The 25183-nt window shown below is 42.1% G+C and overlaps 1 protein-coding gene across 1 annotated transcript in view; it reads right to left on the bottom strand.

The window, feature by feature from the left end:
* Positions 1-25183, bottom strand: part of tmem163a (transmembrane protein 163a) — a 99362-nt gene that overhangs the window by 18537 nt on the left and 55642 nt on the right. The window contains exons 3-5 of the mRNA XM_008280142.1: positions 4813-4856; positions 3565-3656; positions 1406-1502 (exon numbers count right to left, since the gene is read on the bottom strand). Of these exons, the coding sequence (XP_008278364.1) occupies positions 1406-1502; positions 3565-3656; positions 4813-4856 (233 nt within the window). The remainder of the gene's footprint in view (positions 1-1405; positions 1503-3564; positions 3657-4812; positions 4857-25183) is intronic.

Genomic DNA, 25183 nt, shown 5'->3' with positions numbered 1-25183 from the left:
GTGTGTGTCTGTGTCGGAGACAAAAACATGAACAAAAGTCAGGTTGAAGGAGACAAAAACCTCTGACGTCAGAAGAACTACAGCAGAGGGCTATAAAAAGAAACCTGCCTCACAGTGCTGATTTATGTGTGTGTATGTTGCTCAGTGTGTACAAGTGCTGCACTGTACATTACAAATTAACATCCATATGTCAGGTATACAAATATGTGTGTGTGTGCTGCCTTTAAACACGTGAGTGTGTGTGTGTGTGTGTGTGTGTGTGTGTGTGTGTATGTGTGTGCGTTGTGGTTTGAGCTGTAAAATTACACACACACTCCCCCGTGTTTGGCCTTTTGTTGGGGAAAATACAGATACAAAAGCCCAAGGTAAGAAAAGCCACACAATCACTGGCAAACCTTCAAAAGAATATCTCAACCTTGGATGAAAATGAATATAAAAACTAATACTGTAAACAGAAATTAAAGAATTAACAGTCTGATATCATTTTATTTGTTTTTAAGTAGCCATTTAAAAAAAATATTAAATTCAGTTTATGTGTCCAGAGGAGTGTAACTCAACCTGTGAAAGAGTTCAACAGTTAAATCGAGTATGATGTTTACTGTGGATTTGGCTTTCCAAAATTAGAAAAAAGTAACCCTGATGTGAGCAGCTCTGTTCAGGGACTTCATCAGAGGAAGGTCTCTCCATCTGTTGAGCTGTTGATATGACACTTCATCGTGATTGGCACAGCTGTTTCACACTGATCAGATCAGGGATGTGACTGGCTGAGAGTGTATTTATTAATCGCTGCACCCAGCGCTTTCCGCACGTTGCGCTACTGCACTTATGTGAACCGAAGCAGCAGATGTGCTTGGAAGCAGCCGCGCAGTCAGTGCACCCAAGACCTACTGCTTTATGTTTGTTGTTGTGCTTGCATGAATGAAGTCGGACCTATTATCAGGTGGCAGTCATCCAATGTCACACAATACCAAGAATCTCCTGAAAAACCCTGCTCACTGAGTAAAACCTCAAAGTTATGGGCAGTCATGCAAAGTCTGAACACAGCTGAACTTTCAATGCCGTTAATGTGTAGTATTCAAACTGTGTCATTTCATTTGAGTGTGTAAGCTCAGACATGACTCTCTGATGTTCAAGAGCAATGTCTATAATTAGTTTGTTTGTAGAATTTTGCACCCATATCGACCACAGTGTGGTTCAGATGTGGGTGCAATTGTAAATAATTCTTGGTATAGGTTAGAAAGAGACCCTAATGACTATTTGTGTCAAGTCAAACTTGTTACCTTTGTTTTCCCAAAACTACATACAGTAAATATCATTTTGTTTGGACATCAGTCCTTTGCCAAATGTCATTCTATATGAATAAATTCCAGTGCAGGTGGGCTGGTGTATACGTGTGTAGCCTCACCACTTGTGGCGGCATCTTGGTAGCCAGATTGTGGATGGCCTTTCCAAGGATACACAGGGAGGAGAGGACAAACACAACCCCGAGGATGACACATGCTCTGCAGACAGAGAAACAAAAAGAAGAATGTCCGGTGTTGGCTTCGGTCAGCAACAATATGAAGATTATGTTACATGCAGTTTGAACCAAAGCGATGACCTAAAGAAGCTTAAAGGAGAGCAGACTCAGTTTCCCCAGGCCTTGTTCCTTTTACTTTCATTAAGAGTATTTTCCTGCTGCATTGAAAACCAAACAAATGTTCAGAAAGTCCATATAACAAGCGTTTTAACTTATACCTGCACTGGCTTTGGTTCAGGTTGTTACCAGCTGAGCAATCCAAAGTCTGCCTTTTTTGCCTTTTTCCCTACTGACTTGAATTATAGCCAAATCATACCTGGACAAACAGCAAATCCCTAAGTATAGTAGAACCTAGAGGGATGTTTCCACTTTATTAGATGCACTGTGTGCTAACAATATTTTTTTTACAGGATGGAGCGACATGACACTTGCATGTGCACCATGCATCATTACAAGTATTTCTTCCGTTGACACATCAGCTGGAATACAATCAGCTCTAATTCAACATCTGTCTCTTAATCGATGTCACTGCAGAAAAGATGCCCAGTATCCTGACAGGTGCAGTGAAGCGGTGATTTTCTTTTGAGATTTTGACTTTGATCTTTCACAATAGAATTCTCGTAATTTGTAAAAAGCAGCTGGCACTCAAAAAAGCTACAAACAAAAAATGACTTGATTTTTGCAATCACTGCAGTTCTGTGTTGAATTCCAGCATGACCGATCAAGTCAAGTCAGTGGCATCGTTGTAAAAAAAAAAAAAAAAGCACATTTAAAACAAAAAAGCCAAAGAGCTTTCTTAAACAGAAAAACATTGTGAGCAAAATAAGAGTGTGTAGTGCTAAAGCATAGATGCATTTCAATTTGCCAAACCTTTAAACCCACCAATACATTTGGAAGGCATGTTTAAAAAATTCCATCAATTATCAGAGCCAGAAACTGTAAAAATTGAAATAATCAACAGATTTCCATCTTTCCACCAGTCATTTGCACACAAACAACGTGTGAGGTTCAGTTCTCTCAGGAAAATTGTTAAATTTTATCTAAATCACTTTATTTACATGGGTCATTTAAGACTTCACCATAAATGAAGCAGTTGGTCTAACCAGATTCAGTAAAAAATGAAAAACCCTTGGCGTAAGTGGAACGCAAGCAACATGTGATAAACACCTTTACAACTACACTGTATGCAGAAACATCCACTGGTTAATTTATGAATTTTTTGTTCCAGCTTTTTAGAGCATGATTTGTCGTGTGCTTTGATGTGTGTTTCCGTGTGTTCAGCTGTGTACTGAAGCAAGTCCTGACAAAAGTGTAGAAAAAATATGATCTGAGTGTGACAATGTCTGTGCAGGTTCAGATGTATATGTGTGAGTGTGTGTGTGTGTGTGTGTGTGTGTGTGTGTGTTAATGGATGGTAAAGTGACAGCTTGGTCTTTCATCACCTGCGACACCTCTGAGTAAGACGAACAAGGCCCCGTGCATCCTGACACTTAATTGAAGAACTTAGCTGATCTACAGTCGGCCTGAAAACTGATGAATGAACAGGCTCACATGTAACATTGATACACAATGACGTGTCACTTTCCTGACCTGTGGCACTTTCCAACCTTGAAAATCAGGAAATAGATTTTTTAAAATTATTTAATCCTTATGGGACTATTAACTGATATTATTATTATTATAATAAGGCTAGAGTACACTCAAATGCTTTCCATTATTGACACAAGGAGTTTCAAAACATGGATTTACAAAACTTGTATTTGTGTTGAAAACTATGGTAACAAACAAACATATTTCCTGTTTCCAGTTTTTTCAAAAAAATTAATTTATTTTTTTTAAATCTCAGACTAGAAGGAAACTGCTACGTGGAAGCAGAAACAAGAGAGGAAAGCTAAATAGACCAGTCAGTCAGCTATACAATATACTGGGCTAAAAGACAAATACATACAGTGGAATGCAGAAGCTCTTGTTTTAGTGCGCGTGGAGAGAGGGTGCACATTATTAATCAAACATTAATTAAAGTCAGCGGTGTGTTTTGTACTCACATATACTCTCTGTGTGCAGAGTGCACAGCTGCTGCATTGCTGTAGCGCCAGAGGACAATGGCTGATGACAGTACGTCCAGCGTGGCATCAAACTACAGCAGAAACAGGGACCAGGTAGCCAAGGAGAGATTGGTAGTGAGGAACATTGCACCAAAACATCTGAGAACTTCTCGCACCATAACATGATATGTGCTGTGAAATGTGGAGCTGGCCAGAGCAATAACTTACTTATGGTGTGGGAAAAATCCAGTGCTGTTATTATAAACAAGAAGCTTAAAAAGTACCCCTCATAATATTTTTTTCAATGATTAAGATAGGCTCTAGACGCCCCATAACCCTATAGAGGACAAAGTTGTATATAGACAATGGATGGGTGAGTAATGAGTTCTTTTTCAAGTTATGTATCATCACAATGTCTTAATCGATGTCTAATTAAAGCTTGCTAGTGTGAAACATGCAGGAACTTTCACATGTATTATTTAACTGAGAAACTGGTGTCGATGTTTTACCGCTGCAGGAAAACTAAAGTGCTACACATTATTACCACAAAATATGCTTCATTTGGAAGTGAACCTTTCTTAAAGACAACTTTAAAAAAAAGTCTTATCTCCTCTGACACTGATTCGCAAAATATGGTATGATCATTATCATTTAATTTTTCCAAAAATGTAACGGAAAATGTTAACTTTCAACATCATAGCAGCAAAAGCTACTGACTATCAGCTGCCATGATCTAACCTTTTTGCACTCAGTTTTATTCACTTATTTTCTTCTCACTGCTTTAATAAATCTGTCATAGACAGCCAAGCACTTGCTAATTAAAATCCAGTCTCTAATAAAGAGATAGCTAGCGCTGCAGATTATGGGTTATAATATTTTAATCACATTATGCTAATCACATTTCCCTCACTGGCCTTGGGCGTGGATATTTTAATTTTCACTTCACTGCTATGAAGTCATAGTTTTTAAACTAATTACAGTCTTAATCAACACCTCCAAATGATAAAAACTAGTAGGAGGTGTCCTCCTGGTGAGAGCCTGCAGATCTGTTTAGCAAACATACAAACACAAAAAAAGCGCCTTGTGAAATTCAACCTGAGCCTCCGACTCAGACCCTCTTCTCTGCCCTGTTACCGTGGAGACAAAGGGACCAATAACACTTTGGTACCGGCTTTCATTAATAAATCACCAAGACTCAACTTATAATTGATTAATGCAAACGGAGGGAAGAAGGGAGCTGAAACTCACAGCAAATCCAAAGGCTGACGCGCTGTGTCTCATGAATGATACAGCTGTGGAGAGAGAGACGAAGACAAAGAGAGACAGAGAGCAGTGGCATTAGTGATTTTTGTAACTGAACCAAATGCAAGAAGCAATGTATTTTACTTACGTGCACATATTGTGGGATTTATCATGTAAAAAGACTCACAGACTATAACTAAAAAATGCCAAATCAAGGTATTACAGCATGAGAGAAGTTTTTTGACTTTATTGTTACTGAATGAGCATAACGGAGCGAAAAGTTAAATACAAAATAAAAAACTGTTGAAGAAGAAGAAAATGTAAAAAAAAAAAATTGGTGCAGCACTAGTTACTAGTGAACAGGAAGGTTTGTTTTTTGGTTCTTTTTTTTGTCTCAGCAACTCACCGAATGTACGTAAAATGAACACTATACGCTAAAAGACAGAAATGAAGTAATGTAAAGTAGTATTCAGTAATAATCTGTGAAAAAAAATACAACAACAAAGATGATCCAGTGTTGGCTCAACATAGTACATACACACGTGGACAAAATTGTTGGTACCCCTCAGTTAATGAAAGAAAAACCCACAATGGTCACAGAAATAACCTGAGTCTGACAAAAGTAATCATAAAAAAAAATTCTATGAAAATTAACCAATGAAAATCAGACATTGGTTTTGAATTGTGGTTTAACAGAATTATTTTAAAAAATAAACTCATGTAACAGGCCTGGATAAAAATGATGGTACCCTGAACTTAATATTTTGTTGTACAACCTTTTGAGGCAATCACTGCAATCAAATGATTTCTGTAACTGTCAATGAGACTTGTGCACCTCTCAGTAGGTATTTTGACCCGCTCCTCATCAGCAGACTGCTCCAGTTGTCTCAGGCTTGAAGGGTGCCTTCTCCAGATGACATGTTTCAGCTCCTTCCACAGATGTTCAATAGGATTTAGATCAGGCTTCATAGAAGGCCACTTCAGAATAGTCCAATGTTTTCCTCTGAGCCATTCTTGGGTGTTTTTAGCTGTGTGTTTTGGGTCATTATCCTGTTGCAAGATCCATGACCTGCGACTGAGACCAAGCCTTCTGACACTGGGCAGCACATTTCTCTCTAGAATACCTTGATAGTCTTGAGATTTCATTGTACCCTGCACAGATTCAAGACACCCTGTGCCAGATGCAGCAAAGCAGCCCCAGAACATAACAGAGCCTCCTCCATGTTCCACAGTAGGGACAGTGTTCTTTTCTTGATATTTTTCTTGATGTTTCATTTTTGCATCTGTGAACACAGAGCTGATGTGCCTTGCCAAAAAGTTCCAGTTTTGTCTCGTCTGTCCATAGGACATTCTCCCAGAAGCTTTGTGGCTTGTCAACATTCAGTTTGGCAAATTCCAGTCTGGCTTTTATGGTTTGTTTTCAACAATGGTGTCCTCCTGGGTCGTCTCCCATGAAGTCCACTTTGGCTCAAACAACGACGGATGGTGCGATCTGACACTGATGTACCTTGACCTTGGAGTTCACCTTTAATGTCTTTAGAGGTTGTTCCTGGCTCTTTTGTTACCATTCATATTATCCGTCTCTTCGATTTGTCATCAATTTTCCTCCTGTGGCCACGTTCAGGGAGGTTGGCTACAGTCCCATGGATCTTAAATTTCTGAATAATAATAATGAGCAACTGTAGTCACAGGAACATCAAGCTGCTTGGAGATGGTCTGATAGCCTTTACCTTTAACATACTTGTCTATAATTTTCTTTCTAATCTCCTGAGACAACTCTCTCCTTGGCTTCCTCTGGTCCATGTTTAGTGTGGTCCACACCATGTCACCAAACAGCACAGTGACTACTTGTAACCCTATAAATAGGCCGACTGACTGATTACAAGTTTGTTGACCTCTGTGATGCTAATTAGAGGACACACTTTGATTGATTATGTCCCTATGGTCACATTATTATCAGTCTTTTATAGGGGTACCATCATTTTTGTCCAGGCCTGTTTCATGAGTTTATTTCTTAAAATAATTCTGTTGATCTACGGCTCAAAAGCAATGTCTAATTTTCATTGCTTTATTTGTATAGAATTTTTATTTATTGTTACTTTGTCAGATTCAAGTTTCTGTGACTGTTTTGGGATTTTCTTTCATTACCTGAGGGGTACCAACAATTTTGTTGACGTGTGTATTGGGTTCAAGTGTCATTTTATGTGAAATATAAGCTAAAATTTAATATATACCACATTGAATTGTATTCTTTTCTTAACATCAGCAACTATTTCAGTCAGATTTTTTTTGTCATTTAAAGACCACATGGCAAACGTAAGAAAATAGCTCTTAAAAAAAAAAGATTCTCCATGGAAACAGCAACACCTTCCATGTAACACATAGACAGTTGATTCATTGTCAATATAACAATGATTGTGCAGTGCTTAAATTTGGATATGTTGCCGTTTCAATTCCTACATCAATGAGCCCTGTATAGCACCTCCATCGTATGAGCCCTGACAAGTAAAAGTCAATGTGAGTGATATCCGAGATAGAACACCAGAGTTCCCTGATAACTTCATCACCGACTTGACATTTGTTTTCTGGAAGTTTATCAACATCCCATGCTGTTTTGCAGTAGGAAACATTTAACGACAATCTTGACAAAAACTAATTAAAAACTGTGCCAAGCTTGACTAACTTCACAAACGTTCCATGAAAGGGAAAAAAGGGAAATTGTACATTCATTGCAGCGCGCTTCTTGTCTAGCACACCTGGGCTGTTTAGTCCTTCTGCCTGTCCTTGTGTTTTTCCTCTCGCTCCCTGTGTTTTCAGGACTGAGTCTCCGGGGACACTACATCGGCGGTTAAATCACCATGGTAACAGGAGATTTGAGGGCAAACTGGGAGTTGGTTTGAACTCGAGCAACAAGCAACAAGCTTTCATCCTCTTCCTCTCTCTGGTCCCAGCCTTCCTCCTGGCCTCCATTTTCTCCCACATTCTGATTTCCTTTGACACAGATCTCTTTCTGTCCTGCACTTCCTCCTGCTCTCAGTAAAACTTCCGTGGTGGCCTTTTGGCCTGTTTTTCGTTGTGGTTAGACCACACTGCACCACATTACTACATATAATGAGCGTGGTCTTGTTTGACCAGCATTAATAAATAACACTATGCTACAAATACCTTTTCTTTTCTTTCCTATGGATACTTAGATTGTGAGGAAAAGAGCAGCTTTAACTTAACTATAGTTATGTCACATGGGGAAAGAGTGGGGAGGAAAGGAAAGAAGAAGGAGAATGAAAAAAAGGCTGTGTAGGACACCAAAGAGAGATAATGAAGAAAAGGTGAGAAAGGAAGATCTAAAGTGAGTGGAGAGAGGGCTGTCCCAGACAGACCTCGAAAAGGAGACAACTGGTGCTTATCAAGTTGGGCGGTAACACATGACTGCCCACACATATAGTGTCTCTGTAGGATTTCCAAAGAACTGTCAAATGAATTTGAAAGAAATTTTTTCCACTTAAAAAGCTAAATGAATGTAACAAAATATATATATAGTTGCCAGAAGGTGGTGGTATAGGCTATGTTATGCATGGCTGAAATAAATAGAGTAGAAGAAGCCAGGAACAAACCCATCCATCCATCCTTCCATTATCTATACACCGCTTAATCCTCGCTAGGGTTGCGGGGGGCTGGAGTCTACCCCAGCCGACTCAGGGCAAAGGCAGGGGACACCCTGGACAGGTCGCCAGTCTATTGACAAACAAGCACACTCACATTCACACCTACGGACAATTTAGAATCACCAATTAACCTCAACATGTTTTTGAACTGTGGGAGGAAGCCAAAGAACCCGAAGAGAACCTGCACTGTTTGGAGAGAACATGCAAACTCCATGCAGAAAGATCCCAGGCATCCTAATCGGGATGCGAACCGGGGATCTTCTAGCTGTGAGGCGACCATGCTAACCTCCGAGCCACTTTGCAGCCCAACTAGTGTCCTCGAAGTGTTGAATCAGGAAAGTTGTAATTTTTTTCAATGTATTGTCATGTTTCAAGCTGTCTGGAGGCAAAGACACACAAAGAAGTAGAAACAGCTGATCGAACATGAATTCAGCGTTTACTATGTCCGAACTTAGTCAGAAAAGGTGTTTTCTTTTCCTGTCTAAAGAAAAAAAGAAGTGAATTATCATTTCAAGCAAGCATAAAAAAACTTTTTTTTTAAACTTTTGTGAAATTGGAGCGTTTTTTGGGGGGATTTCACCATTAAAATCCACATAATAATATATCATGGAAACATAACTTGTGTATCACTTTGTCCTAAAAATCATTGTCCACAGTCTCTCCCTCCGTCTTAGTAATACATGCCTCTTTCTTGATTATCTACTTTCTCGCATGCAAACACTCGCTGTCTCTCTTACACGCAACGTTTTTGAATTTCTGGGACTCAACCAGGCCTCCGACCCATCTGGAGAGTCCAGAAACAGAGCCAGACTGAAAGTGTGCCAACTCTTCGTGAGGATCCAAAAACCAAACACAGGGAAGTCAGACAGGTGGCGACTCCTCAGTCTGCTGTACTTTTGTTGATTCTGTACCTTGAGATTTGTTGTGATGATTTAATATATTTTCTACAGTCAACATATTGTATTTGAGCAGTGTCAAATGAAGCTGTAAGCGACTTGTAGGTCCCTCAGACTTGCTTGCGTTTAACTGCAAACAACTCGGTGAAACATTGTTGTTCTTGGTGGAATAAATAGGCATAGCTAATAAATGAAGGAAGCCAGAGAGCTGAAACTATGGTCATAAACATCAGACTGCATACATCTATAGGGAAAATTGTGAATTATAAAAAGAAACTTATTTTCTTTATCAGCCTTTTAGAAATCGTTTCATTTCATTTTAAGAAATTTGATTGCTGCTTAGTAGCCATAAATATTTGATGTTTATTAGAAACACATGTTTTGAAACCTTGTTTTGAAAAATGACTCAGCTCTAGTCCATCTACAGTAAAATTCTCATTTGTTTAAGGAGATCATCTGAAACTATTTGCTGGGTGTATGAACTAAAGTTCAATTCCTAAAACCACTAAGCCCACCGTTTATCACTATATTAGAGCCAATTAAGAAACAATATTATTTCTTATCCAGTTAAAACCATAAAAGAACAATAATGTGGACTTTGTTGATCTGATTTCAGCTAATCACAATGAGTTGTGTCAGGTCGATGTAGCTGCTGGTTATGCTTTCTATACTGTGTCCAGCACACTTTAATCTCATGATTAGACTTAATGCGTGTAAAACCGGCAGCATATTTAAAAAAAAAAAAAAAAGGCAAACACAATGTCCCACTCTAATTCCATGTCCTCATGTCACTGTGGGTCATGACGTTTGGTATAAAAAGGTCTATCGCGTGGAAAAGTGTAGGTTGAATACAGATTACTTTTTTACAAAGGGCATAAGTGATGTTAACTGAAAATGTAGATTCTTGCCCTGTGAAACTGCTGTAGCTGCTAAAGATCTACAAGAGACAGACACTGATCAGTGTCTACTGAGTGCACATGCAACCTGCAAGTGAGCCATAGTATAATACAGCTGACAAACTCAAGTTGTCTCTGAACACAAATAGGAGCAAACAAATCAGAACAGAACAGGACATGGCATTTTAGATTCAGGTTCTCAAACTGCATATGTGAAACTGCAACCAAGTGTGCATATGATGCCATTCATAAAAGCTCTGCTGACAAATATTAGGTCTTTGTTGTCTAAGCTGTTCACCCCTCAGACCCCCACACAACCATAATCCCACTCTGGTGAGTCATTTCTAATGCTCACTGCTTGGTCTCTTCTTCTGGGTTATCCCATTGTTAGTTGCTAGAGGAGCCAGTAGTTTCTTAGAAACAAAGCAATAAGCTGTGACAATGAAAAGTGAACTGAACTTGTCTTTTTTTCTTTCATTCTTTCTTTCTTTGTCTCTGCATTGTCTTTGCTGGGATCTGTACATTTAGTCATGGTGGTTGCGAGTGGAGCTCCAAGATAATTGGCTTTTGTATGTAAAAGCCTTGATGTGTGACCGTCTACATTCCAAGAGAACCTCTGATATAAGCGTTCAGGCTGACTGAGAAGCACTGACCCACAAACTGTCATTTGTCTAACCTAGTTTTGTTGCTTTCATCTGGTACCGAGTGGCACACTTTCAAATCATGTAACAGCTATAGATACGCAGCTGTTTTGTTTTCTTTACAGACCATTTAAATGTCCACATCTGTATACTAAACTTGGCAGTGGAGCGCTGCTGTGATCAGGGACAACCATGTCATCCTTTTTCAACTTTAAAGGCATGCTAGAAAATACTGGATATAATCTAGAGCGTCATGTCACACAGAATCAATGTACAAGGACATTAGTGGTGATTTGTGCAAGAAATCAAACAGCTCTTACTGAATGTGCTTCTAATGCAAGAATAATGATATCAAAACCTTCCACCACACTGTTATAATCACCCCCCAAAAATTCAAGCTGCACGTAGGCCTAATGACTGACTTGATAGGAAAAAAATAAAGCTGGAGGAAAAACTTTCTGAAAATAGAAATGAAAGAAAAAGAAAAAAATACTGTTTCTGGGGGAAATCAGGCCGCATGCCTCTGTATGTGTTCTCTGAATTTGCCACTGTATAATAAATCTGACCCACTGTCTTCAAAAGCAAGTCGGTATGCTAATGGACACTTTCACACACACATTCAGAACAGAATAGAATAGAATAGAATAGAATAGAATAGAATAGAATAGAATAGAATAGAATAGAATAAAACTTTATTAATCCCTTCGGTGCAAGACCTCAGGGGAATTGCTACACCAAAAAACAACACAACACCAACATAAAATCAGCAACAAAAACAACAGCATTGAAAATTCTAATCAAATCAAATCAAATTAAATCCAAATCCAAATTCAAATCAAATCAGCATTCAAATTCAGTATACAATATACAGATACATGTAACATATTGCCCAGTCTGGTGATAGAGCATGATGCTCTATCTCACCCAATGTCCTCACTCCTCAACCCTCACCCCCCTCCTCTCTCCACCTGCTGCTCCTCCCCCTCTCCCCGAACTCAGAGTTGAACAGTTTGATGGCTCAGGGGACAAAGGAGTTTTTGGTCCTGTTGTTTTGCACCTGGGGAGGAGCAGCCTGTCGCTGAACTGGTTCTTCTGGGCGATGATGACAGTGTGCAGAGGGTGGCTGGCATCGTCCATGATGGCCAGCAGTTTGTTCAGTGTCCTCCTCTCTGCCACTGTCACCAGGGAGTCCAGTTTCATGCCCACTGTAGAACTGGCCCACCTGATTAATTTGTCCAGCCTCGATGCGTCCCTCTTTGATGTGCTGCTGCCCCAGCACACCACGGTGCAGAAAAGGACGCTGGCAACCGACGACTGGTAGAACATCCGCAGGAGTTTCCTGCAGATGTTGAACGACCGATGCCTCCTCAGGAAGTACAGCCTGCTCTGTCCCCTCTTGAACAGGTAGTCTGCGTTGCATGTCCAGTCCAACTTGTTGTCCAGCCACAGCCCAAGGTACTTGTAGTTTTCTACAAGTTCAACCTCATGTGCCTCAATCAGAACTGGTCGTGGGCATGGTCCAGATTTCCTGAAGTCTATGACCAGTTCCTTTGTCTTTGAGGCATTGAGCTGCAGGTGGTTTCCTTTGCACCAGACAACAAAGTCGTCCACCAGACTCCTGTACTCACTCTCTCTGTCATCCTTGGGCTGGTTAAATCGGTTCAAGAAGGCATTCAGATTGTTTGCCTCCTCCACCGTCCCCCCTGCTGTTCTGGCTTTTGTTTTGAAGCCTGTGATGGTATTCACACCCTGCCAGACCTCCCTCATGTTGTTGTCCCTCAGCTGCTGCTCCACCTTCGTCCTGTAGGTGTCTTTGGCCTCCTTCAGGCACAGCTTCACCTTCCTCTGTGCTGCTCTGATTGCCTCCCTGTCTTTGTTCTTGAAGGTCACCTTCTTCCTGTTGAGTGCAGCTTTGACCTCCTACGTCACCCAGGGTTTGTTGTTCGGGTAACAACGAACAGTCTCAGCAGGAGAGACGACATCGACACAGAAGTTCAGGTTGTCAGTCAGGCAGTGGGTCAGCCCCTCAATATCCTCACCATGGGGGGAAAACAGAACATCCCAAGAGGTGGTTTCCATACAGTCCCTCAGGGTCTCCTCCACCTCAGTAGACCACCTCCTGATGGTGTGTGTTGTGGCCGGCTGTCTTTTGACCAGAGGGGTGTACTGAGGCTGTAGGAGGACTAGGTTGTGGTCTGACTTCCCAAGTTGGGGGAGGGGGGTGGCTGTGTATGCGTCCCGTTTATTAGCATACAGGAGGTCGATTGTCCGGTTGTTTCTGGTGGGGCAGTTCACAAACTGGTGGAAAGCAGGCAAGGCACATCGCAATCACGTGACTGAACTCTCGTGGTAAGTAATATGGCCGCAGGCTAACAACTAAATCCCGACAACACAGAACCACCTTTACAGAAACGTGACTTGGGTTACACCAGCGGTTAACGTACATGATGAGACCCCCACCTCTGCTTTTTCCGCATGCTTGCGTGTCTCTGTCCGCTCTCACTGTAGCGAAGCCCGTCAGGTCCACGTTAGCGTCCGGTGTTAGCTGGGTTAGCCACGATTCCGAGAGGATGAACAAGCTGCATTCCCGGTAGATACGCTGGTTGATCAGCACCGACAGCTCGTCCATGTTGTTCTGCAAGGCGTTTACGTTTCCCAAAATTACCGTCGGGACTGATGGTTTGAAATGTCTCCGGTCTGTTAGCCTAGCCTTTAGTCTAGCGCCAGCCTTGCTGCCCCGGTAACGTCTTCTCAGCTCAGCCGGGATGTCATGTCGTATTCCAGCCTGTGCCATCGGCTTCAGAGCCAATAGCTCCTCCCGAGAAAAAGTGAGGTTCCTGGCTCCCGCAGGTGTTTTAAAGTTGCAAGTATCCATTGAGTATTTAAAGACAAAAAGAAAAGTAGAAAATATCTAAGAAAAAGAGGAAAAAAACGTTTGGTGTTGTGGAGCATCTAGTGAGGCAGCCGTTTCCTGCAGCGCCCGTTGGAATTTTTTTTTCATACACAATTCATACACACAGACAGTCTTTTTTCTGCTGTGTTTAAATTGTACCTGGTTCTTGGGAGAACAGATGTCCTCTATCTGTGTTTGTCGTCCATTTAGAAACTAACTTGGGAAGCGTTTGAGTTTCATCACCACCTTGAGCTCATACTGTCATTTACTTCATGTTTGCTCGAATTTAAATACGTACTTATTCAAAAAGCACAGCGCAGTGTTTCTGTATGCATGGACATCCGACCAAAAAACACTGAATCCTTTTCACTATGAAGTTAGTAATTTGAAAATGGTCGGTTTTCTTCTCTCTGCAGTTATTCATTTTTTCCACTTTCTGCTCGCAAGCTCATTTCGATGTGCCAGCTGTCTCTGTCGTTACCGCCTGCCAGCAAATCGATGCCTCTCTCGAGGTGAGCAGACACTATTCTGTGAAACATCCTTGGGTTTGTTAGTTAATCAGGGAGGCAAGCATGCATGACCAGCGCTAACAAGACTGGGGAAACAAGGAGGGAAAGCAGACTAGGAGGAGGAGGAGGAGGTGGAAACGGAGCAGGAGAGGGAGGAAAAAGAAGGCAGCCACAAGCAGGAGACAAATGAGAAGGAGGAGGAACTATAAGGAAGAGGTGAATGTTCAAAGGAGACTGATGAGGAGAAGCAGAAGCTGACGAGGAAGACAGGAAGAAAGATGTGGATGTGAGGATCACGTAGAGGCTGGAGAAGCAAAGGGAGGAAGGTGAGATGAAAAAAAAAAGAAGTGAGAGAAGAAGAAAATCACAAATTTCATCACAACTTCATTTACATACAGTGCACTGTTTGTGTGCCCTGTCTCCGAATAAGATGGTTGTGTTCAGAAATACTGATAGCTGGAGAATTCAAAATGCTCTATATTCTATTCTATTCTATTCTATTCTATTCTATTCTATTCTATTCTATTCTTTTCTATTCTATTCTGTTCTGTGTCATGTTCCTCATAGTCTGCTTCAAAGTCCTGCCAACACCTGCATAGCTGTGGTCGCAGCAATGGTTATGACTCGGCAACAGTAAAAACCTAATTACCAGTGAGTTATGCAAGAACTGGGGCCAGTGCCAACACTTAACACCCATATTCTCTCTCTCTCTCTCTCTCTCTCTCTTGCTCTCTCGCTAATGCTCCCTTGGCCCTGGTTATATGCAGAACATAGATGAAGCACCATGTGATCGGACATCAGTTTTAGACCAGACTTTGAACTGTTGGGGGTGTTGAGGAGCAGCGAGCGATTCATAATAGAAGTGCTTACTGAATAACACTGATATATCTATTAATAGTTTCTGAGCTGTTGTTGTTTGCCGCATAAATGAAAATAATATGACAGGACCTTACAGTGTACATTAAATTGATCTGCTCCGTAAGTGGGTTTATCGAGTGTTTCTGTCGGTTTCTGCTCGTTGTGTGCTCTGTGTGGCAAATACGCGTGAAGCCCCGTCAACTAAAAGCATGGTCCTATGCAACTGCCATTATCAGTTATGTCTACAGGAACATATACTTTCTCACATATTCCATTTGTTTTTTGAGGTATCACAACCATGTTTTACATCAACTGTTGGGGTTCTAGTAGAGTTTGGCAGTTTTATTGCTTGTTTGTTCTGCTGTGATGTGCTGTGCATGTTTTTTCAGGCTGGGCGGGGCCGTGGCCGAGGATGACTCGCTCGTTAATTCACCGCACCTGTCTCCTGTTGTAATCGGCGCTGCTCTTAAAGCCGGTTTCTCCCCGCAATGCAGCGCCAGACGATTCACTCTGCTTCGAGCGGTAGGTCAGCCAAAGAACAGTTCTCTTGTTCTCGAGTTGTTGCTTGTTCCTGGTAGTTAACCTGTTCCTCTCATTTCCTTCGCCTACCCTAGAGCCTCCTCAGCCTGACGTCCTCTCCAGCCCTGCCACCACAAATCAGCCACCAGCAGCAGCACTCTGGTTCGCACTCACAGGTTTTTCCACGCATCAAGCACCTTTACCCTGGAGCACGGATTTCCCCCGCAATGGACCACCTCCCTGGAGTCCCTGGATCCCCCCTCACCTCCTCCACTGAAGACCCACGAGCACTGGCACTCCTCTTCCCCCGCTTCCTTAGTGTCCCACAAATAAACCTTTTTGTAATCACTCCCTGTTTCCTCAGTCGCATTCTGGGTCCACCCTATACACATTAGGAGCACCTCCTAACAGAATCGTCTGGCCAACATGGACCCAGCGACCCCCGACACCTTGAAGGAAGCTATCAGCTCTCAAGGGATTCTCCTCGGAAGGCACGATCACATGTTGGCGAGAGTTATGGACTCACTTTTGGGGCTCTCTCAGAGTGTGATGCAGCTGTCTGCTCAGATGAGCCACCTGTCTGCACCTAGCCAGAGCGCCAGCGCAACCACCCCAGTGAGTAGCCCTTCTGTTCCCGTTGCACCCTCTCCTCTTTCCGAACCACGGGTTCCCACACCCAAACCTTATTCTGGGGAACCAGGTACTTGTAATCGTTTTTTGTTAAATTGCACGTTGGTCTTTCATTTACAGCCATCCCGTTACCCAAATAAAAAAAAGCTAAAGTAGCTTTTTGTGTTAATCTGATGCGGGGAAGAGCGGCGCAGTGGGCCACTTCCCTTTGGAAAAGACAGTCTTCTCTCCTCGACTCGTATTCTGCTTTCACCAGTGAATTAGTGAAGATTTTTGACCACCCCGTTAAAAGGAGTGAAGTGCTCAGTTGTTTGTTTGATTTTAAACAAGGCTCTCAATCTGCAGCTGAATTTTCCATCATTTTTCATATTCTGGTGGCTGAGTGTGAGTGGGATGAACCCGCGTTTATAATTTTATTTGCTCATAATTTGTCACGAATTTAAGGATGAGCTGGCCTCCCGACACAAGCCTACCTCGCTCGAGGAGTTAATCTCATTAGCTATTAAAATTGACAATCGTTTACGTGAGAGAAAGAGAGAGAGAGTTGCACGGGTGTGGGGGGCCTCATCGGGGAAGGATTCTGCTTCCCAATGGTATCTTCCTCCTCCCGCTCCGAAGTCGGAGACTTTGCAGAAGGATGGCAGTTTCTCGCAGGCGGAGCCTATGCAGCTGGGACGAGCTTGTCTGACTCCGTTGGAACACCAGCGACTTATGTTACAGCGACTATGTCTGTACTGCAGACAACCAGGTCATTGCATCGCCCAGTGTACGGTGCAGCTAAATGGGGCGACTCACCAGTGAGAGAGGGCATCCTGGTGAGTAAGACTGATATTGGTTCTAGCCCTAAATCTCGCACATCTTTTCCAGCTAAATTGAGCTTTGATAATGTTTTCCCTCTCTCTACAAGTTTTTGTTGATTCTGGTGCAGATGATAATTTCATGGATTCTCAATTTGCTATGCAAGCTCAGATTCCTCTCGAGCCCCTGGAAATTCCTAAGGATGTTAATGCCTTGGATGGCCGCCTCATCACCCGTGTCACTCACCGAACCATCCATCCATTATCTACACACCGCTTAATGCTCGCTAGGGTCGTGGGGGGGCTGGAGTCTATCCCAGCTGACTTAGGGCGAAGGCAGGGGACACCCTGGACAGGTCGCCAGTCTATTGCAGGGCCACACTTAGAGACAGACAACCAAGCACACTCACATTCACACCTACGGAAATTTTAGAATCACCAATTAACCTCAACATGTTTTTAGACTGTATGGGAGGAAGCCGGAGAACCTGGAGAGAACCCACTCTGCATGGGGAGAACATGCAAACTCCACGCAGAAAGATTCCAGTGCCCCCACCGGGACGCAAACCAGCAACCTTCTTGCTGCGAGGCAACAGTGCTAACCAACTGCGCCACCTTGCAGCCCCTCACCAAACCAAACCAGTCAAATTAACCATCTCTGGTAATCACAGTGAAACCATTTCCTTCCTTATCATTCCGTCACCTTACTCCCCTCTGGTGTTAGGTATTCTCTGGTTGGTTCATCACAATCCACACTTTGATTGGAAATCATCGTCGATAGTTAGTTGGAGTGTATCATGTCACGCCAGCTGTCTTAAAGCAGCCACACCTAATTCCCACGTTTCCAAACCTCCACCACCTCCGCCAGATCTCACAACTGTTCCAAATGTTTACCATGATTTAGCATCTGTTTTCAGTAAGGACCTGGCATGGACTCTTCCCCCTCATCGCCCATATGACTGTGCGATCGACCTGTTACCTGGAGCCCCTCTCCCGACCAGTCGGTATATAATCTATCCAGGCCAGAGAAGGAGGCCATGGAAACTTACATCAATGAGTCACTGGCAGCTGGTCTGATTCGTCCCTCTATGTCTCCTCTTGGTTCTGGACTTTTCTTTGTGAGTAAGAAAGACACCACTCTTAGGCCTTGTATTGAGTTCATGAAATCACTGTTAAAAACAAGACTCCACTCCCTCTGATTGACCCATCGTTTGAGCCTTTGTCATGCTCAAGTGTTTACTAAGCTCGATTTAAGAAATGCTTGTCATTTGATCCGGATCAGGGAAGGGGACGAGTGGAAGACGGCCTTTAACACTCCCCTTGGACACTTTGAGTATCTGCTCTTGCCGTTTGGTCTTACTAATGCTCCGGCTGTTTTTCAGGCCATGATGAATGACCTGTTTCGAGATATGCTTAACCATTTTGTGTTTATATACCTAGACGACATTCTGGTCTTTTCCCGTTCTCTCGAGGAGCACAAACAACACGTCAGACTGGTGTTACAACGGCTTTTGGAGAACCGCCTGTTTGTGAAACTGGACAAGTGTGAGTTTCATGTGCCATCTGTGGGGTTTTTGGGCTACATCATTGCTAAAGGTCAGTTGAAACCAGACCCAGTTAAGATTCAGGCTGTTCAGGAGTGGCCCCAGCCAAGGAGCTACAGAGGGTCCTCAGTTTTGCTCATTTTTATCGCCGGTTCATTCGAGACTATAGTAAGGTAGCAGCCCCTTTAACCGGTCTGACGTCTGTTTAGTCTCCATTTAGATGGACACCCGAGGCGGAGGCGGCTTTCAAACAACTTAAGAACCTGTTCACCAGCGCCCCCATTCCCGGATCTACAGTTTGTGGTGGAGGTCAACGCCTCAGACATTGGTGTAGGAGCAGTCTTATCACAGCGAGATCCAGCGAGTCGCATTCTGGGTCCACCCTATACACATTAGGAGCACCTCCTAACATCAACATATCTTTGCCATTTTTTGTATTGCTTTACTGCTGGTGTCCTGATGAGGACTTTGTAATTCCTACAAAGTCATTCTAAGAAGTCAATCCCAAGTCTTTATGTTGTAATGTTACTTTACTGGTAGCAAATGCATTTCCCTCAAAATGTAACTAGGATGCAGTTTAGTTGTAATTTTTGGGAGGTAGGTTCGCCCTTTGCAAGAGGTTCAATAGACTGCCTTGTTTTCAACACATAGAAATAAACAGGATAAGTTGTCCTTTAGGGATACACTGTCAAAAGCATATAGTTGTCGTATCTTATTTGGAAATTTGTGGAACAATGGGGCTTTGAGCTGGAAGCTAATATAGTGATATTTAGCAGGTAGTGTTCACACAGAGTTGGAGATAATGTAAATTCAGTTACGTTTATTTTTTTCTCAGATGTTCATCACCCACAATGTTTAATTCTAAGTTATCACCCTTCATCCTGGTGCAGAGGATATTTCTCGCACACAGCACAAAGATTCTGGGTTCAAACATGCTACTCGGCTGGTGACGTTCCGAGGTGGATTTTGCATGTTCTCAATGTGCCTGTGTAGGTTTTCTCTGGGTTTTTAGGCTTTTTTCCCCCACAGTCCACAGCCACACATGGTATTGTGATTCTAAATTGGCTGTCGGTGAGAGCATGCACGCTTGTCTGTCTCTTTGTTATAGCCTTGTGAAGGATGGGCGACCTGTCTAAGCTGTATCCCACCTCTCGCTCAATGGGATCTAGGATAGGCTGCATCCCCAGGGGACCCTGCCCAGAAAAGCAGCTAAAGGAATGAATTCATATTCCTGAGGAGAACATAAATAACTATGCAAAATCTAAAGGCTAGCCATTCTTCAGTTAACTTTAAAAGAGGGAGAGATGTCCAACTTTGGATAAAAATAAATCATTTAAATGTAATGAATAGTCTGTCCCAACTACTGGAATAACGTTACCTTCAACAGTAATGTGCTGCTGTAGAACATTCTACTGAACAAAAACTAAATCAATTACCCAGTATTAAAGCTATCAGTTAAAAGTAACCTATTGATTAAATAGCTGCAATGGTAAAGCTACTATAAATCTGTTTAATCATTGTCTAACTGTCTGCTGACAGGTCCAGTCAGTCCAGAGAGGTGATTTCTACACCAACTGCCTTCCTTCTGTCAAACCACCCATGCTGCTGACTGTATGAAGAAAGTCCATATTGAATTCGTAGAATCATTTAGAACCAAACAGGAATGTAATTATGTCCCACTCTCTGTTCCTCAAGGGCAAGAGCTCAATTCAGGGATGAGAAACTCAATTACATCACAAGGAGCAAATGAATAATCTGGGAGACTGGGAATGAAGAAGAGGGATGAGCGAGAGGCAGTAGGGCAACAGATGGACAGACAAACAAAGTGACAGAGGGAGACAGAGAGACCGTGTGGGTGAGAGATTGTAGGAGCCTCTCGTGCGCTGCCAATCAATGACTCTCTGAGCTTTCAATCTAATCGAGGTGACTCATCTGAGCTTTGAAAAAAATCTCCCCATAGACGCACTTATTGAAGTTCAGCAAAAACCACTTAACAGTCCCAAGATGAGAGAAGGGATTCAGTGTGTTTTCAGTATAATTGTGTTGTTCACTTATTTTCATGAGAAAGGACTAATAAACAGAGGCAGGGAAGTAAAAAAAAGCCAGAAAGGAAAGCATAAAAGGGCTTGGACAAAGAAGACAGGAAAGAACAGAGAGGGTACACAGAAGGAGGAGAGCTGACAGAGAGGAGAAATTATGCATCATTAAGGTTGGCCTAAACAAGATTTTTATGCAAATACACCTGTCACGGCCGAAACAGTGCAGGAGGAATCCAGTGGAGCGGACCATTTCTTCTTCATTATCGGAGGTTGTGGAGATTCATAGGTGGGAAATCACAGCACATTGACACTTATGTAGCGTCATCAATTATTGGATATAAAAGCTAAAGACAAAAAAGTGTAAATTCAGGCAAAAGGTTTTGAACAAATGGACAAGGACAGTAGTTAGTAGTTTAAAATGCGGACATTCCAAATGTACTAATGCCTTCATTTCTTAAATATGTTAACTAATAATGTTACTACCAAATGTAAAAGCTGAATGTCAGTAAGTGGAAATAGCAAATTACAGGGTCTGTAGCCTGTCAACAGATGCAGTCATTAAAAAGGTGCATCAAGCTTTTGTAATTTTAATCTTATCTTTGATGAGAGCAAACACCTGATTAAACATCTAAACTGCAGTCTGTTAAAGCGATTTATCCATGTGTTAATAGTAGTCTCTCCATTGTCACTAGCTACCTGGTGTCGCATAGCCAGACCTGTCTCCATGGTGCTGTGTCAACACTGGAGAATGAGCAGCTACACCTTATCAGCCAAAACCTCCCGGGCTTGTTTTTATTTCTTAAAACCAATCACGATCAACTTGGGTAGTTTTAAAGCTCAGGATGCAGCAATAGTGCCCCTCCAAAACAGTGTTGCAGGGTTTTGGTGGAACATTTCCATGCAAGGAGATGAGCACTGTCAATGAAACAGCTAATTCACAGTGGCATTCCTGTCTCACTGCACAATTCATATCTTCATCAAATCGTGCCATATTCAGCATGTAGGTTGCTGCTCAGAAGTTATTGTTATTTCCCGTAGTACAGAAGATTTTAAACTGTTGTATGTAGTGGAAGGGGAGGAGAAAGCAGCATGAAATGCACCACAGCTTATACCTGAAGTCTCCATCCGATGAGTCAGACCACTAGCTATCTAATCATTCTTCTTGTGTGGTTTGACAGTGAGCAAAAAGTTTCAGGAGCATTACGACCACCTTCTAAATTACAGCAGCACCAACTGTGACTTGCTTGTAAACCAGTAAACTCGAGGCTGATGCAAAAGAAGGAAATCTTGACTGAGTCTGGATACAAGACACTAAAGATGACATAACCCTGTTTCCTAGAAGTTACGTTCATTACAACTAATTTAGAACCGCAAATACATTTTAAAGAAAACCGAATTACATTCTGTTGCAGCTCAGCCGAAATGATGAGAAGGCTGGACTGATGGTCTAACACAGGTGTCGGCAACCCGCGGCTCCGGAGCCGCATGCAGCTCTTTCATCCCTCTGCTGCGGCTCCTTGTTGCTTTGGAAAATAAATAATGCGGATTTTAATTAAAATGTATTTTATTGTAGCTCGTTAGTTTTTAAAATGTAATTATAAATTTTAAGATTCTTGTGAACTTGTAACATTAAAATAAAATGTGTTTAATTTTTTTTGTTGCTCAAAATATGCATCACAATGTGCGACACATGATGTGCGACATCCGCAGCACACACAATATTGCCAACTTGATGATGTTCTCGCTAAATCTGGTAACTTTCCAAATCCCCTTGGCGACTTTTTTGTCAAAAGCGACTTGCGACAAATCTAGTGACTCTTTCTGGTGTTACTAGAGACTTTACTGGTGTTTTGGAGACTCTGACGTGAAAACACATATCATTGTGCAGTTACTGTCCTCAGCGAGCAGCGGGTACTGCCGTGAGCTCCTCCCATTCCAAAGCACTCACAGTCGATCAGGAGTCTGGTCAGCAGTCCCAGCTGCAGGCATCAAGACAACCAGACGGCATGTTTACTTTGTTTACTTTGTGGCTCCTGGTGCTTTCTTTTCCGTGCGAAACGGGTCCATATGGCTCTTGTTTAAGGTTGCCGAACCCTGGTCTAACACTTTTTAATCTCTCCTCCTTTTCTCCTATGACCAACGTACGAGCTAGACAAAAATACATAACATCAACACATTGAATTTAGCTAGGCACATTACTGAAAATAGCCCACACTAAACATAAAATAAATTGACAATTTGACACAATTTAAGTTTTACCTTGTTGCCATCTCGACTGCCACTAAATTCATAAAATCTCTCCCGTTTGCCCTTTCATGTTTTGTTGTGTCTCTTAACTTTACGTTGCCGTTACTTTACCGTTGGCGTTTCCGTAATTTCTGTCCGATGTCCCTTCAAAATAAAAGCACTTCCAATTTACCTTAAATAATGAAATTAAAAGCATAAAATATTAATACATGACAGATTTAAGTTAACACATTAACTGATGAATTTGAACAACAACATTTAACAACTACAGAATAAGTAGCATTTGAGTTACTTATATTCTTTGTTAACATAACGAGGAAATGTTGTTTAGTAACATCTGGCAAGTCAATGTATGATTAAGATGTTTACTGAAGATGTATTTGTTTTCCACCAGAGTAGTCGATCTTGCATTAATAATCAGTTGTAGTAACTAAAACATTTTTGAACTTTTTATGATTATGTTTAGGCACTGGTCAGACTTGGTTAGGTAAAAACCACAGCCTCTGAAAATAATGATGACTTAAATGAGCAAATGGAACATGTTTATTCACCTTCAACCAAAACTAAGATCTTATACTGGAATTAAAAATAGAGCTTTTGTTGTCTGAACCTCACAGATGTCTCCAGCTAGAAACTATCTCTGGTGTCACTAACCTGCACAATGTATGGTGTGGTACATAAATCACCTGAACATGCATTACATTTAATATTGCCTCTGGGGAGACAATTTCATGATATGTAAACACAATTTCAAGAAAACATGGTTGAATGAGGCTAAATGGGGAGTATTTGTATGTACAAACTTATTACCCAATTCCCGTGCACGTGTGTGTGTGTGTGTGTGTGTGTGTGTGTGTGTGTGTGTGTATGTGTGTGTGTGTGTGTGTGTGTGTGTGTACATCTTAAATTGCTGATTGCTCTCCACTGGGGCAGAGAGCTAAAACAAACGCCCTCAGGATGTTGCTTTAACGTTAATTAGCAGCTCTAAAACAAACACACAAACCCTCGGATGACCTTTCACACGCAAAACGCATGGAGATGATCAAGCGTCTCAAAGCAACAAGCCCTTGCTTATTAAATATCAGAAATTAAAACCATTAAGCGTAAAGCTCAAGTTATAGATCGAGCACAGGACGTGCACCCACACAAACACACAATCCTTTGCCTCCTCAGCAGACATATCCGACATGGTTGCGGCCGTTTGCTCAGCTGCAAAATATTGTGTTTAATAATTCAGGACCTACTGCTCAGCTCGGCTCAGCTCTGCACAGCAGCTTGCACTCTGGCTGAGTTCACCCTGCAGAAAACCCAACTGGGATTCTTCCTCTTTCTCTCCCTCCCTTCCTTTCCCCCCTTTTCTTTTTAACCTCTCCCTTTTTGTGTCCTCTTTCTTTGACCCGTGTGTGGCCCAATCTGTCCCTCTCTGTCTTCTAAAAGAGAAATCATTGCTTTCCTCTCTGTGCCTTATGCTTTGTCTTTCATTTGTCCTCTTTGCTGCAGTTGTCTTCACCTTCTCATCCCTCTTACAGATTTCATCCCACTTTTGTTTTATCGTTAATCACCCTTCTACACTTCCTCTCTGCCTCCCTTTACTCTTCTTTGCTGCTCCCATCTATTTCTATCCCTTTCATTTTGCTTCTTAATTTGTCTCCACTGTCTCCTTCCTTCACTCCTCTTTCCCATTTCTTCTTTCCTACATTAACATCCCCATCCTAACCTTCCCTCACTTTGGTACCTCCCCCCTGGGCTCCCTCACTTTCTTGCTTCATAAGCCCTCTTCCAACAGTATTGATTTGTAGCAGGGCAGAATTGCAGTCGATGGGCACAGCGAGGGAGGTGCCATCTGCGAGCGACTTGGCACTTGGGACTCACCAGGATTCATGCGGAGATTAAGCCAGGACAAGCACACAGCTGACTGGACTAATGCTTCCTACACACCTGCAGGTTTTAAAGAGCTTCATCCTGGAAATGGTTTAACAGCTTAAGAAACTTTCAGTGGAGTTCAAGGCTTTTCCAACCTTTGACACGAGGTCTCCTTCATCCTTCAGTGTCAAGACAGAAGTCGTATCTGTAGACTAGACACTAGCGTGTTTGACAAAGTGATAATAGAATTTCAACATAATGCTTAACAATTAGGCATGAATTACAACCCAGTAAAACCCCACAGAGTCATAAATGGGTTATGTTGGTATAAAAGACATTTCTACTGACTATTCATTTTCTCGTAATGCTCTCACAGCAGGCAG

The sequence above is a fragment of the Stegastes partitus genome, unplaced genomic scaffold (assembly GCF_000690725.1).
Source record: "Stegastes partitus isolate 25-593 unplaced genomic scaffold, Stegastes_partitus-1.0.2 Scaffold183, whole genome shotgun sequence".
NCBI lineage: Eukaryota > Metazoa > Chordata > Actinopteri > Pomacentridae > Stegastes > Stegastes partitus.
The sequence above is the reverse complement of the archived record's forward strand: the minus strand, read 5'-3'. Positions and strand labels throughout refer to the sequence as shown.